The sequence below is a fragment of the Herpailurus yagouaroundi genome, unplaced genomic scaffold (assembly GCF_014898765.1).
Source record: "Herpailurus yagouaroundi ecotype Mexico unplaced genomic scaffold, PumYag 403, whole genome shotgun sequence".
Lineage (NCBI taxonomy): Eukaryota > Metazoa > Chordata > Mammalia > Carnivora > Felidae > Herpailurus > Herpailurus yagouaroundi.
The window spans coordinates 1440526-1455223 of NW_024412620.1; the positions used below are offsets into that span (position 1 = coordinate 1440526).

At 35.9% G+C, this 14698-nt stretch overlaps 1 protein-coding gene across 1 annotated transcript in view; it reads left to right on the forward strand.

Annotated features, from left to right (window-relative positions):
* ZBTB41 (zinc finger and BTB domain containing 41) overlaps positions 1-14698 on the forward strand; it is a 49583-nt gene that overhangs the window by 11491 nt on the left and 23394 nt on the right. The window contains exons 5-9 of the mRNA XM_040463535.1: positions 1785-1932; positions 5681-5810; positions 9966-10061; positions 11664-11770; positions 13462-13567. Of these exons, the coding sequence (XP_040319469.1) occupies positions 1785-1932; positions 5681-5810; positions 9966-10061; positions 11664-11770; positions 13462-13567 (587 nt within the window). The remainder of the gene's footprint in view (positions 1-1784; positions 1933-5680; positions 5811-9965; positions 10062-11663; positions 11771-13461; positions 13568-14698) is intronic.

Sequence of the window (14698 nt, forward strand, 5' to 3'; positions counted from 1 at the left end):
ACAGAGGGAGAGAGAGCAGGGGAAAGAGAATCCCAAGCAGGCTCTGCACTGTCAGCATGGAGCCCTGTGCAGGGCTCCAACTCATGAACTGTGAGATCATGACCTGAGCTAAAACCAAGAGTCAAATGGCTCAACCGACTGAGCCACCCAGCAGCCCCAGTTTTTTAGTGTAACTACCATACCGTGTACTTATGTTGTGTATATAAACTGACATTATTATACTAACAGGAGTGTAAAGTGTTTAGAATTTTCCCTCCATTTCTAGTTATCTGTCTCAAAACTCAGGGGCCTTTAACAACTGTCTTATTATATCCCACCATTTTGTGGGTCAGTCATCTAAATTTGGAGAACAGCTTTGCTAGGTAATTCGTTTCCACATGTTGTCATCTGAAGTCACTCAGTTGTTTTTAGCTGACACAGATGGTCTGGTGTGTTTTGGGGCCACTCATGGCTGGAACTTGATGTTGGCTGACAGTGAGGAGCTTAGCAAGGACAGTTGGCTGGGGACCTTGGTTCTTTTCCCCTTTGGTCTTTTCATGAGGCTACTTGATCTTTTTTCTAGCATGGCAGCTAAACTCTAAGAAGCCTAGGTAAAAATGATAGGAGTTTTTAAGGCCTAGGCCTCAGAAGTCACTGAGCATCACTTTTAACACATTCTGTTGGTCAAACAAGTCCCTACAGTCAGGTCAGATTTAAGGGGAAGGGAATTCATTTCTGTTTTTCCAGTAGTAGCAAAGAATTTTTAGATACTTGTTGCACCACATTCACTAACATCTTTTTCATTATTTAGGTAAATATTGTTTAAAGGAGTCACAAGCTGTCATTTGTCTTCCTTATTTTCAGGCTTCAATGTATTTATACAGCAAAATTTTCACTGTCTCTCTGATTTCAGCTTGTAGGAATTGAAGTTAGTTATTAATTATTTGGGTCTACATAAGTTGGTTTCTTTTCCTTAATAAACTTCATTATACTCAGCTGTAAAATGGTGATAATAATTATACCTACCTCGTAGGATTATTGTGAGAATTAAGTAAAATAAACCATGAATTATTTAGCATGTGCCTGGTATATAGTACATGCTATATTATTGTTGTTGTTAACAGCCCCCGCCTTTTTTAATAAAAGAAAATTGAGACTTTATTTTTCAGAGCGGTTTAAGTTTTACAATATAATTGAGAGGAAAGTATATTGATATCCCATACCCCACTGCCCCCACAAATGCCTATTCTCCCCCATTAACAGCATTCCCGTGAAATGGTATATCTGTTACAGTGATGAACCTTCATTGACCTCCCCCTTTTTGAATCTTGTGTCTGCCAGATTTCTCTAAAAAGCTGTATCTCTTCCTTTTGACTACTTTAAGAGATAAATTCTAAAATTATTTTTCTGCAGTTTCTTGCTCCTATTCCTAATTAAGTATATGGCAACAATAATAAAACCTATTTATGATATATAAGTGATTTAAAAATATAAATTTAATGGATTTTAGAAATCTTGGCTAGAATTAAGGTATTAAGGTTACTGTGTAATCCTAGAAATTAGCCTATTAGAAATGTAAGGAGTGGAAATTCATCAACCTTTAGTATGAATTTAAAATAATTCCTTACTATAATTCCTCCAAGGCTTTTTTCTGCATGATTAAAATTTGATTCTATTTTGGGTAACTTTTCTGTTGGGAGAAATTTTCCTTTAACTGCTTGAATTCATGAGTTTATTTCTCATCATGAGCTTTGTATTTTATTTTTAATTCAGGTTTCCTTATGTTTTGCATACATTTCTCTTAGATTTGTAAGAAATCTTTTACTCGAAGACCACACTTGGAGGAACATATGATTCTGCATTCTCAAGATAAACCTTTTAAGTGTACCTATTGCGAAGAACATTTCAAATCACGATTTGCACGGTTAAAGCACCAAGAAAAGTTCCATCTGGGTAGGCAAATTACTTTTTCTAAAAGCAGTCATAGTAATTATTGATTATCACATCATGCTAGAGGAGCCTGCTGCTGTTGAACCACTTAGGGGAAGGAAGTCAGATAAATTGGGAGGAATACTGGATTTGCTGCTGTTCCTAGAGATGAGTAAATATGTTTATGTTTTGTTTTGGTGGCAGATGTGTCTGTAGTCATAAACAGCATTTATTCATAGTTAATTGGTGGATAGATCTGTGAGTGCTTGAATAAGGCATTTTTGTTGGAAAAAACTCTTTTTTTAAGGGAATAAAATTAACTTAGTATATGTGGAATTTAGCATTGTATTTGACAAATCCTCTGTCTAATGCTTACGGCCAAGGTGGAAACCTGTGTGCCAGATGGTAGTACAGTTAGGTACATTTATGACAGTCAATACTGCTAGGGAATTGTCGTCATCCATAGTAGAGGCCGTTTGCTGTGCAGCATTGGTAGTGTAGTGGTGAGTATGGCTGCCTTCCAAATTATAGGCGTGTGTAGCTAATACACCAGAAAATAAAGATTAAAAAAAAAAATCTTTGTGCTATACAAAAGGTTAAAATAAATGAAGTTAAAAGTAATTGAGAGTAAGTACAAAGTCATAAACATGGGAATAATCTGACCTTTGGTCATTGGGGATTACAGAACTATAAAATGGTATAGAATCCAAACTCCTTTGTTTATAGATGGGCTTAAAAGCAGAAGCTTTTTAGGCACAATCTGAACAGTAATGTCATATGACTGACAAAAACTACTGTAGTTTTAAACTGTACTAATAAAAATCTATTGGTCAGAATCAGGGAGGTAATTATCTCACTGATTTTAAATTCATCTGGAATACTGAATTCATTTCTGGATACTGCATTCAAGATAGATATTGACAAGTACATTCTCAAGAGGTGGGTAATTATGGTGACATAAGGTCTTAAAATTATGTCATGTGAAACACTTTTGAAGGACCTTGAAATTTTGTTTGGGAAAGGTAGAGCACCTATCCTCGAAAACTTTTGAGACTTTATTGTTCAATAAGGAACACTTAAATCTTTATAATTGTATATAAGACTAGTGTATGCTGGAAGATTATTTTTTAGCTTAGTCCTTTTTTGAATTGTCCTTAGTAAGTTGGTCTATCATAGGATTTCATCTTGGCATTTCTAAGATACCATCATATGAAGCAAGTTTTATAATTATCAGAAATATAGTTGGAGACACGTTCATGATTGCATGTTGCATGTGAGAAGTTTCTTTATACATTAGTTCCAGGAAAAAGAGTTTCTCTTGGGGAATTGGTGGGCTTCTTCCTTTTTGAGGTGGAAATCATAGGCAATCCCTTTTTGTCCCATGTTATAGAAACATCATAGCAAAATATAATAATTTTTATAGTGAACATATTTGTTTCCACTTCCTTTTTCTGTTCCTGATTTTCTATTTCAGCTTTTGTTAAGTATATCATTTAGTAAATAAATAGGCATTCTAAGAACATTGAGTGGAAATCCTAAGGTATAGGTTTAGTTTCAATTTAGAAATCTTTTAAAGTATTGGAACTTACACATTGAAGTAAGTTGTCTTGCACAATAGTTATTTTCCTATCAGTAAAAGTATACAAGCAGATTCTTGAACTGGTAACAGAGTTGTTAAAGAAAGCATTCTTGAAAAGATGGTTGAATTAGAACCATGTGTGCATATGTTTTATATATGTACATGTATATATTGCATATGTAAATATATATGACATATGTATGTTTTGTATGCACACACACACAAATTCTTTTGCATCCCATCTCTGTTTCTGTTTACTTGAATCACTGTATGTTAGGTTAGTGGTTCAGGTCTGAGGTGTGGCCCAAGAATTTGTATTTCTAACAAGTTCCTAGGTGATGCTGATGCTGGTGGTCCAGATACCACACACATGAGTGTTACTGCTTTAGGCTATTCTGGGTCATATTCACACCGCCTACATTAGGATTATATATTCTGTAAATCAGAGGGAGTGATATCTAAGAAATACAATCTGAACAGTTAGGGCAGAAGAATTTTTTTTTAATGTTTATTTATTTATTTTCGAGAGAAGATGCAAGCAGGAGACAGACAGAGAGACAGGGAGGTAGAGAATCCCAAGCAGGCTCTGCCCTGCCAGCACAGAGCACGACATGGAGCTCAGTCTCGCGAACTGCCAGATCATGACCTGAGCCGAAATAAAGAGTCAGAAGCTTAACCGAGTGAGCCACCCAGGTGCCCCAGGGTAGAAGAATTTTTAATGTATCTCCATGTGTAAGTGTAAAAGTTACAGTGGGCTTTAAAGTCAAATCTTCTAATTTTATCCTATGTAGAGAGTTGGAATGAAAATCTGCTTTACTAACTTCCCAGCATAGCTTCATAAATAGAAGTTCAAGTAAGTTTAACTGTATGCAGAACTGGATATCTAATAGAGGGGAAAGAATGTAGGTATTTCATTTGAAAAACTCTGATAAGTAACTGAGCATGAAAGAGAAAGCTGCTTTCTTTCTTCCCCCAACTGGAGCCTTCAGTAGCACATAAAGTTATTTCACTCTCTGCCTAACTTACTCTTGCTGTAATTTGCTCATCTTAGCACTTTATTTACTTCATTTCTTTATCTTTGTGCTTATGCTGAATCTTTTTTTCCCACCTTCTTGGAGCCTTTTTTGGTGAAGAGGGATGTAAGAGGAGGCGGAGATTTTCCATAGCACTGCTTTGCTTAACCCAGTGCTAAATATGAATTAAGAATCAATAAATACTTGTTTAATGAGTTAATAAATGAATGAAAGACTCAGATCTCATGGAAGATGAAACAAAAATATGTTGAAGATACTTAATACATTTTGAGGTCGTCTCTCAAAAACGTGTTGAAATTCCCCCCAAAACTACTGTGGCTACTGAACTGTTTTGCTTATAGATGTTTCTGAATTCCAGTGTCCAAATGCCATTTTCTTTCCATTGTTCTGCCATGATTAATTTCTCATTAGAGTTCACAATAGAGTCCACAGTATTTTCAGTCTAGGCAACGTCGTTAAAAATGTGTGGTTTTGGGGCGCCTGGGTGGCGCAGTCGGTTAAGCGTCCGACTTCAGCCAGGTCACGATCTCGCGGTCCGTGAGTTCGAGCCCCGCGTCAGGCTCTGGGCTGATGGCTCGGAGCCTGGAGCCTGTTTCCGATTCTGTGTCTCCCTCTCTCTCTGCCCCTCCCCCGTTCATGCTCTGTCTCTCTCTGTCCCAAAAATAAATAAACGTTGAAAAAAAAAAAAATTAAAAAAAAAAAATGTGTGGTTTTGAGGAACGACAATATATTTCCAAATTACGAACTCTTTGAAGTCCTTTGTTTATTCTACCAGAGTTTCCCAGTACCCCTTCTCCCCAGAAATCTGGTGTATAACATTTTTTACTTTATTCTAGTCTGATTTCAAACTAGGAATTGGCCATTTCAATTTATTAACCCATTACATTATTCAACATTTATTATATTAGATGCCACATCCTAAACTCAGCTCTAACCATATAGAGGTGATTGTAACTTGCCTTCTAGGAATGAACAGTCCAGAAGAGAAGAGAAAACTATAAATAAATAACTTTATTGTGTTATTTATGTACTTACAATGGTAGGTATACATAATTGTGTATGTACTTACAGTGGTAGGTATACATTGACAACATGCCCATTAAATTTAACTTAGTATCGATTCTTTAAACTTTAAATGTACACTTTCTTTCCTTTGTAGGTCCTTTTCCATGTGATATATGCGGTCGCCAGTTTAATGACACTGGAAATTTGAAACGCCATATAGAATGTACCCATGGTGGAAAGAGAAAATGGACTTGCTTTATCTGTGGAAAATCAGTACGAGAAAGGTGAGGAATTATCTACACACCCAGAAAAATCCTGGTACTGTTATATACAAATAATTAATAAATATAGTTTAGAAGGATTAGGGTAATGCCAGATGTGAGATACTTGAATTATGCTTTAATTTGAAATTTAAGGATATGTGAAGAAATTATATAAAATGTTATAGAAGATGATATGAAATCAGGATTTTCAGGTTTAGATAGTGAATTTAACACAGGTAACATTTCTTTCTGGAACTCTAATAAAACTACATTAAAAGTTATTGATTGATTTAAAAGATAGTAAGCTACAGAGACAGGGAGAACAGAAAGATGACAAGAACAACACAGATTTGGAAACTGGAAAGCAGATGAATCAGTGGTAACTGACTTAGCAGGTCTAAGAAACACAAATCCCAAGGTGGTGATGGAGAAATTGAGAACATAGTTTACATCAGAGAATCCACAGAAGGAATAGGAGTAGGCAGTATCAGATGCCTCTGGAACTAGAGTGAAGGGGAGGCAGAACAAGGAGCACTGGAGTAAAAACTTCTTTAGAAGTTCTATTCTTTGGATTTTCTTCTTTTTTTTTTTTTAATTTTTTTTTAACGTTTATTTATTTTTGAGACAGAGAGAGACAGAGCATGAACGGGGGAGGGTCAGAGAGAGGGAGACACAGAATCTGAAACAGGCTCCAGGCTCTGAGCTGTCAGCACAGAGCCCGACATGGGGCTCGAACTCACGGACCGCGAGATCATGACCTGAGCTGAACTCGGCCGCTTAACTGACTGAGCCACCCAGGCGCCCCTCTTTGGATTTTCTTCTGACACCCCCACAGGTCATTGCTGGTGGGCACCGACCCCTCTCCCAATTCAGCAGATATCTGGACTGGACTATACCATCTTGTCATATGATGAATGCTTTCTGAATTCTGGAAGCAGTGAGCCCCAGGCCTTATCCCTTCTGACCTCTTGAGTTTTAGATTTTATTCCCCCAGTAGTAGTTAGAAAACAATTCTCTGAAAATCTGAACAACGAAAGTGCAAATATATTCCCTAACAAATAGTACACCTAGATAGATCACCTACTCTGAAGTCATCAGGGCCCCCTCATGCTCTTTGACCATCCCATCCACTTTTTAGTCCGTCACACTTAATCATGGACAGATAGAAGAATTAAAAAACAGAGAAAGAAAACCTTTAATGTGAAAGCTAGATTCCAACACAATCAGGAAGGGGAAAAAAAAAACTTGAAGGAAACAGATTATCCAGAAAGATGAAAACTTCCAAAAAAAAGAAGATAAACAACTGTTATGGATATTCCATTGAAGATAAAGTTGAAGATAAAGAATCCATTACACAAGAACAGGATGCTATATAAAAGAGTCACATAACAAATCACATTCAAAGTATGATAGACAAAGTAAACAGCCTAATGGAAGGATTGAAGAATGAAGTTGAGGGAATCTCCCAAAAGGTAGAGCAAAAAGATACAGAAATGTAAAATAAGGATTAGAGCATTAGGGAACCAGTCAAGAGGTCTAGAAAGAAAGAACGAATAGCGAAAATAGCAAGGGAAAAAAAAATCATCACTGAATAATTCAAAATAATTTCCCAGAACTGAAGCACATGAGTTGCCAGACTGAAATTACTCATCAAATGCTTAGGACATTAGATGAAAATAAACCTACTCCAAGATATATTGCTGTGATATTTCAGAACACTGGGGACAAAGAGAAGCTTCTATATGCTTCTAATTTTCAGGGAAAAAAAGTTACATATGCTGAATTACGAATTAGAAGTACTTGGACATCTCTCTGAACGGCAACACTAGAAATAAGATGATGCAGTTGTACTTTCAAAATTCTGAAAGAAAAGTATTTCCAGCTTAGAATTCAGTTCTTAAACTAGCAATCAGACCTAAGGATCATAAAGACATTTTTCATGATACCAAAAAGGTAGTCTTTGATGTACTCTTTCTCATGAAGCAACTAAAAGGCATGCTTCACCAGAATGAGAAGGTAAACTGGTGAAGAGGAAGATGAGGGCTACGGGAAATAGGAATTCTAATACTGGGGGGAGGCAACAGGAATTCATAGGAGGATGGTGAATGAGGTTTCCAAGTTGTCAGTTGTGCAACATGTGTGTGCAATGGGTAGTTAGCCCACACTAGTAGTAGTAGTGACCCATGACACATTGGGGCTTGTCATTGCTGAGATCCCTGCTAGCATGTTTCCTCTTTTAAGAACTGGGAGTCAGAATGCTAGAGCAGGTCCGACCCAAAATATTTTTCTTTTAATTTAATGTGGTAAGAAATTTTAATATGCGATCTACCCTCTTAATAAGTGTTTAAGTGCATGATACAGTATTGTTAACTGTAGGCACGATGTTGTGCAGCAGACCTCTAGAATTTACTCATCTCGCATAACTGAAACTTCATACCTATTGAGTAGCAACTCCCCATTTCCTTCTCCCTGATTCTGATTCAAATTCTTATCTGTGCTCTGCCACTGTATGGCACGTGTATGCCAGTGAAGTTCCTATGATTATATTTACGCCTTGCTGCTTGATTTGACTGAGGATATTTGTTTGATTTCACAGAAATGTTGTTTGACCTGTCCATGGGAATTAGAGATAGTTCATAGTAAGTTTGGAAGCAAAGTGTATACAATAGCCTATTTACTTTGACTGTATGTATTTCTGTCAGACTTCTCGTACTTGATCCACTCTAGATTGTCAGATGCTCTGATTGTGGTGAACCTTATGTTTTCCGGTATTTATTCATGACTTTCCCCACTGACATGCTGGAAAGGGCTTTTGCTAGTGCTCAAGCAAGCTACAGCCAGACTTTGATACAGAGACCCTATTCATTTTATCTTGTGGGCCCTTTAACTAATAGTGGTAATGTTACTAGATTTGTACTTGCTACTCAGTTTTTCAAAAATATACAGTATATTGTTTAGTGATATATACTACTAGGTAGTAAAACAAAGAAGAGGGGGAATGGTTGACATACGTAGTTATCCCTGAGAGAACAGAGTAACGTGGAGGCATTCTAAGGTATAGCAATATTCTATGTCTTACTCTGCATGTAAATGTAATAATACTGTTCTTTAAACACTATTCATATTTTATATCCTTCAGCATATAAAAGTTCCATAATTTAAAAACATTAGAAATGCCACTTTCTTAAAATAACAAACTGATATCATGGTAAAATACGAAAATCAGTATGCTATATTTATATGAAAACTTACATTTATAGACTGGTAAATTATACTTTATTTTATGCCTTATAAATTATTTTTATCTTAAAGGTCTTTCTATAGAAACAAAAAGCAGACAAACCAAAAACTAAAACAACCTTCCATCTTTTTACTTTTAATTACTTAATACATAGGTGTGCGAGGATAGTTTTAGGAATGTTTTCCCCAAAGCTGGGTACACCTGCAAGCGCCTGGGTCAAGTGTTGCTGGGCCTTGTAGAAGAGCACCATCTACTGGCATAGATGAGGCATTAACAAATGAGTCAGGTCAAGTTATCCTTGCAAAATAAGCTACATTAGGCTTTGTTTTTATGACTAAACTAGTTTTGTCTGCTCAGGGAATTTTCAAGGCTGGTCTCTGTTTTTTATTTTAACAAACCCATATCGTGTCAGTAGGGCTGGAGGCTTTAGAAATGGCAATAATTGTATTCTTTATATTATTTCCCTTCTTCACATTGGCATCTGGAAGTCACAATGTTTTAAAAGATTAAAACATTCTTTTAATAGATACTGAGCACAATTTGAAAGGAATAGTACTGATAAACTGGATTCCTTCTATATTATTAAATTCTCTCCACTAAAATTCACATCAGTTTTACTTAATTTAGTAGTGACAGTTGAGCATTTTCCATTCTACTTCTTGAAAGTTGCTTAAGCTATATAGTTAAATCTTTGAGCAAACCAATGGCAAAGGAAGGCAAAGTTAATTTTTTTTTAAAGAAGAGAGATAAAACAAGCATGATTATGTGTTCGTGAGACTAATTCAATAAAAAGCAAAAATACTGTTGGAGAAAGGGAGAATTGCCATAATATCTTTAGCTTGAACACCTTTCTAGTAAGCTTTCTAGAAATCTGTGTTTAATATAAATATTGGTATTAAAAAAACTTAAGATAAATGTGTATTTTTAAAATACAGGACTACTTTGAAAGAACATTTGAGAATCCATAGTGGAGAAAAACCTCATCTTTGTAGTATTTGTGGACAAAGTTTTCGTCATGGAAGTTCATACAGGTAAGTCAAGCCATTTTTTCTCTGTATTAAGTAAGGTAAATTATGTCTCTTTTAATTCTCTATTTTCTTATCATTGCATTAGTTCATTGGTGAATTAAAACATTTTCTAGTACTTGTGGTAAACAAAATTATGCAAAAAACTGTACTTACAAGCTTTTCCCTCTACATTACAGCTTTTAATATTGTTTTCATTCTGTAGTGCAAAATATTAAATAATTTCTTCATCACGAAGTTTGCTAGATGCTTTACTGTCTGAGTCGCTGTCATTTAAATGTTTATTTCATTACTTAATCTTTTAATTAAATTCATTAAAGCTCTGATGTTCTAATCTCAATGCATTTTGTCACTCTTGGCTATCAAAGAAATGGTGTGAAATATGGCAAAATTGAAAACTGTAGGATTATCAGTTTTGGAAAGTCTTTTGTGTATTATTTGTAACCTGTGTAATTGTTTTTATAGCTGAATTCCTGACCACATTTGCAGTTTGTGAAAAGTTGGCTTTTTCCTGAATAAATAATAGGTGACTACCTACTGTGAGATATATGTACATTTTAAATTTTTATTAATGCTCCTAAGATTTTTAATCATAAGGCTTTAATTTTTATATTTCCATTTATTATTTACCTCTTTTTCATTTTAAACAGAATGTGCCCCCTTTAGATGTAGTTCAGTCAATTTCGCTGGTTATAGTTATGGAATAAACACCTGTTTTGGCAACTTGAGAGCTTGTTTGGAGGTTCTAGCAGGGGAGCGCAGCTACTTGTATACCCTTGACCGAAGAACGGTCCTCCTCTATCGGGGAAGGTCGTCCTCTTCAACCGATCGTGCAGCTTCGGGAGAGACGCACATGGAGCGGTGAGGGAGGAAGGGGACACCCGCCTAGCCAGGCAGATCAGCCAAATCAACCCTGGCGATCAATGGGGTGACAGATGTCGCAGCCAGATCGCCCTCACATCGTGTTTCAGCAACTTGAATGGGAAAGCTATTCATTTCACTAGGGTATATATAGATGGAAGATTATGGGGATATGAATAATTCAAGTTAAATGAATTTGAATAGTTTAAACCTTTATAATCTGTCTTTGGGTGACTATAAAACGAACCGGACTTTGGTTAGTGTGAAGAAAAGTAGCAAATGTAACTGTCAGCAAGTTGATTACTTATAAAATTTACTTAATTCTCATACATCAATTTAGAAGTGGTATCCATCATCCAGTATAGGATTCTTAATTATTTGCTGTATCATATGTTTAAGTCACTTACCTTATTTGTCTAATTCCTTCTGACTCATTCCTACTTTTGCTTTCTCTGAAACTCCACCAGCAGACAGATAACAACCCTAGACATTTAGTACATTCTAAAAAGTCAGGAAGGAATGCCATCCAGACATAGTGTATATGCACACGTTGAAGTGCTTTTGTGAAAGAGGTGAGTAGCAACCCTGGAGTAAGGTAGTGAAAAGAGTGGGAAAGATGGAACATCATAGATGTAGAGCACATAATGTATGAGGGTGGCTGAGTAAACAGCCCAATTTCCCTTACTTAATCAAGATTTTCCCTTTGGTGTCACCAGTTTTTATGCTCTTCAATTTTTTTCTTTATAGACTTCATTTACGAGTACATCATGATGATAAACGATATGAGTGTGACGAATGTGGGAAAACATTTATTCGTCATGACCACCTTACAAAGCACAAAAAAATACATTCGGGTAAGGTGTATTTTGTAATGATGGTTACAAAATCCTTTAAAAAAGCACCTGAATAGGACATACTACATCACGTTTATGTTGGCTATAATTTTAATAGTTTTAGTAATATATATGCTGGTCACCCCATCAATAATGCTGGTTCTGAAAACTTTCTTTTAAAACATCTGAAAGGGACATAATTTTATGACATGTTTTTGTTCACTGCAATTTTAATAATCCAGTTGCCTTTTATGCCTACAGACTGTATTTTGAAATTTGTTTTAATCAAGTTCTCAAAATTTGCACTATGCATATTATGTGGATATGTGCAATAATTGGTATTGGCATTTCTATAAAGAGAGATGCCAAGATAACATTTTTCATTTTTATTGGATTTGAAAGAAGTTAGCAAAACAGATGTTTGAAGAGAAATGATTATAATTAGGTGTTAACATTAATGTAATAGTGAATTTTTGAAACCCTGTCTTTGGAAAAGAGTACCTTAATAGTCCTGATCAATTTCAGATCTTTATACTATATTTATAATTTTTATATTCTGGGGCTTTCTTTCATATTTTCTTCTCTGATTGATGTTCAGAAAGAGCTAAGAGAGCCAACTCTGTGAGTACAATAATTGGAAAGAGCCATCTCTATAAGCACAGTAGAAGAGGTGCTTATTATTATTTTAAACAATCTAAATATGAAGTATGCAGCACATCTAATTACTTTCTAATTACTTTCTTAAATGATCCCAATGAGGGGCGCCTGGGTGGCTCGGTCTGTTAAACGTCTGACTTCGGCTCAGGTCATGATCTACTGCTTGTGAGTTCGAGCCCCGTGTTGGGCTCTGTGCTGACAGCGCAGAGCCTGGAGCCTGTTTCAGATTCTGTGTCTCCCTCTCTCTGACCCTCCCCCGTTCATGCTCTGTCTCTCTCTGTCTCAAAAATAAACGTTAAAAAAAAAATTTTTTTTAAAAAATCCCAATGAGGTTACAAGTTGCAGTTGTTATCAACTGTTATCACCTTTTAAGAGATGCTAATGGTCTGATGACTTTTTCACTGGAATTATGCATTTTCATTTTTAGGAGGAAGATTCTAACTCCTGATTCTAGAGATCACATGCCTTAATTGCATACTGGATTAAGTTAAGAGTGATTTTTAAAGCGCAAGCCTTTATAACTGAATATTAGAGATGAGAAATGGGACTCATCTAGAATTTTCCTTCATATTTGCGTTTTAGCTTATTGCAAATGTGTGAAATCCCCACAGATGAAAAATATTTTTTTAAAAAAGTACAAAAATCTGAAAATGTTCAGGTCCTTTTTATAAACAGTAAAACAGCCTTATCTTGATTCAGTGTGTTTTCATTTGAAGTGTTTGACATCTAGACTTACATATTCCTAAAAAATTCCTGAGTTTTGAAGTCATTTCATTTATCTTGCTCTGTTACATTGAGAGGTAAGATTTGAAGTCTTCAGCAAAAAGGCTATTCATTCCTTCTCCAGGTCGGGAAAAGGGTTCACATCCGTGAAAAAAAGCATAGATTCATTGAAGAAAGGTACTTTAGTAAGGAATATAAAGCAGATAGCCCAGAATAAAGGGTGGCTTTACTTTTCTGGTTGATTTCCTATCATATTATCCTGTTGTTTGATCATCTATTTCTGGGGGGAACACTGAAGTGCATATTATAATCAAACTATTTGGGTCTTTAAGGTGAGAAGGCTCATCAGTGTGAAGAATGTGGAAAATGTTTTGGTCGTAGGGATCATCTCACTGTTCATTACAAAAGTGTACACCTGGGAGAGAAAGTGTGGCAAAAGTAAGTGAAAAAGCAATTTCTCATAATTACTGCATTGGATAAGTGTAGTTTGGGTGAGAGTTATAACTGGTCTCATAGTTTATTTTGTTTAATTGAGGATAGGTTAACTAGCTCTTTTTTTCTAGCTTCTGTAGCTTCTCTGTTGACCCAAAGAAATTGAAGGAAATATTGTTGTTTACTTGTTTTCAGTTGACTCAAGGCTAGGAGGTAGTAGATATTGAAGTTAATAACTAATACAGTCTTGGCATTCTTTGGGCATTTCATTTATCTTTGGTTGCTGTGGCTCTTAGCAAAAAATATAAATGTGCTGCCTATATACTATACTTAAAAAGAGTTACTGCTGGAAATGTTTCTAGTCAGAATTTAGATTTCTAATCACACTAAGCAGTTAAAATGGTATTTTCTTTGGGGGGGTGCCTGGGTGGCTCAGTCAGTTGAACTTCTGACTCTAGGTTTTGGCTCAGGTCATAATTTCACGGTTCGTGGGATTGAGCCCCGTGTTGGACTCTGTTCTGGCTGTGTGAAGTCTGCTTGGGATTCTCTCTCTCCTTCTCTCTACCTGTCCGCCTTCTCTCAAAATAAAGAAATTTTAAAAATAAATAAATTAAATTAAATGGTATTTTATTTGAAGGAGGCATGTGCTGTCCTGAACACCAACTTTTAAAAAAAAATTTCAGTAGGGGCGCCTGGGTGGCGCAGTCGGTTAAGCATCCGACTTCAGCCAGGTCACGATCTCGCGGTCCATGAGTTCGAGCCCCGCGTCAGGCTCTGGTCTGATGGCTTGGAGCCTGGAGCCTGTTTCCGATTCTGTGTCTCCCTGTCTCTCTGCCCCTCCCCCGTTCATGCTCTGTCTCTCTCTGTCCCCAAAAAAATAAATAAATGTTGAAAAAAAAAAATTAAAAAAAATTTTTTTCAATATACTTAACATACAGTATTATAGTAGTTTCAGATGTATTCAACAATTCTGTACATTGCTCAATGCTCATCACGATAACTGTACTCTTAAATCCCTTCATCTATTTTACCTACCCCCTGCCCACTTCTCTCAGGTAACTTAGTTTATTTCCTAAAAGTCTTTTTTCGCTGTCTCCTTTTTTCTTTAGAACACCAGCTTTTTAAGCAATTTAGATA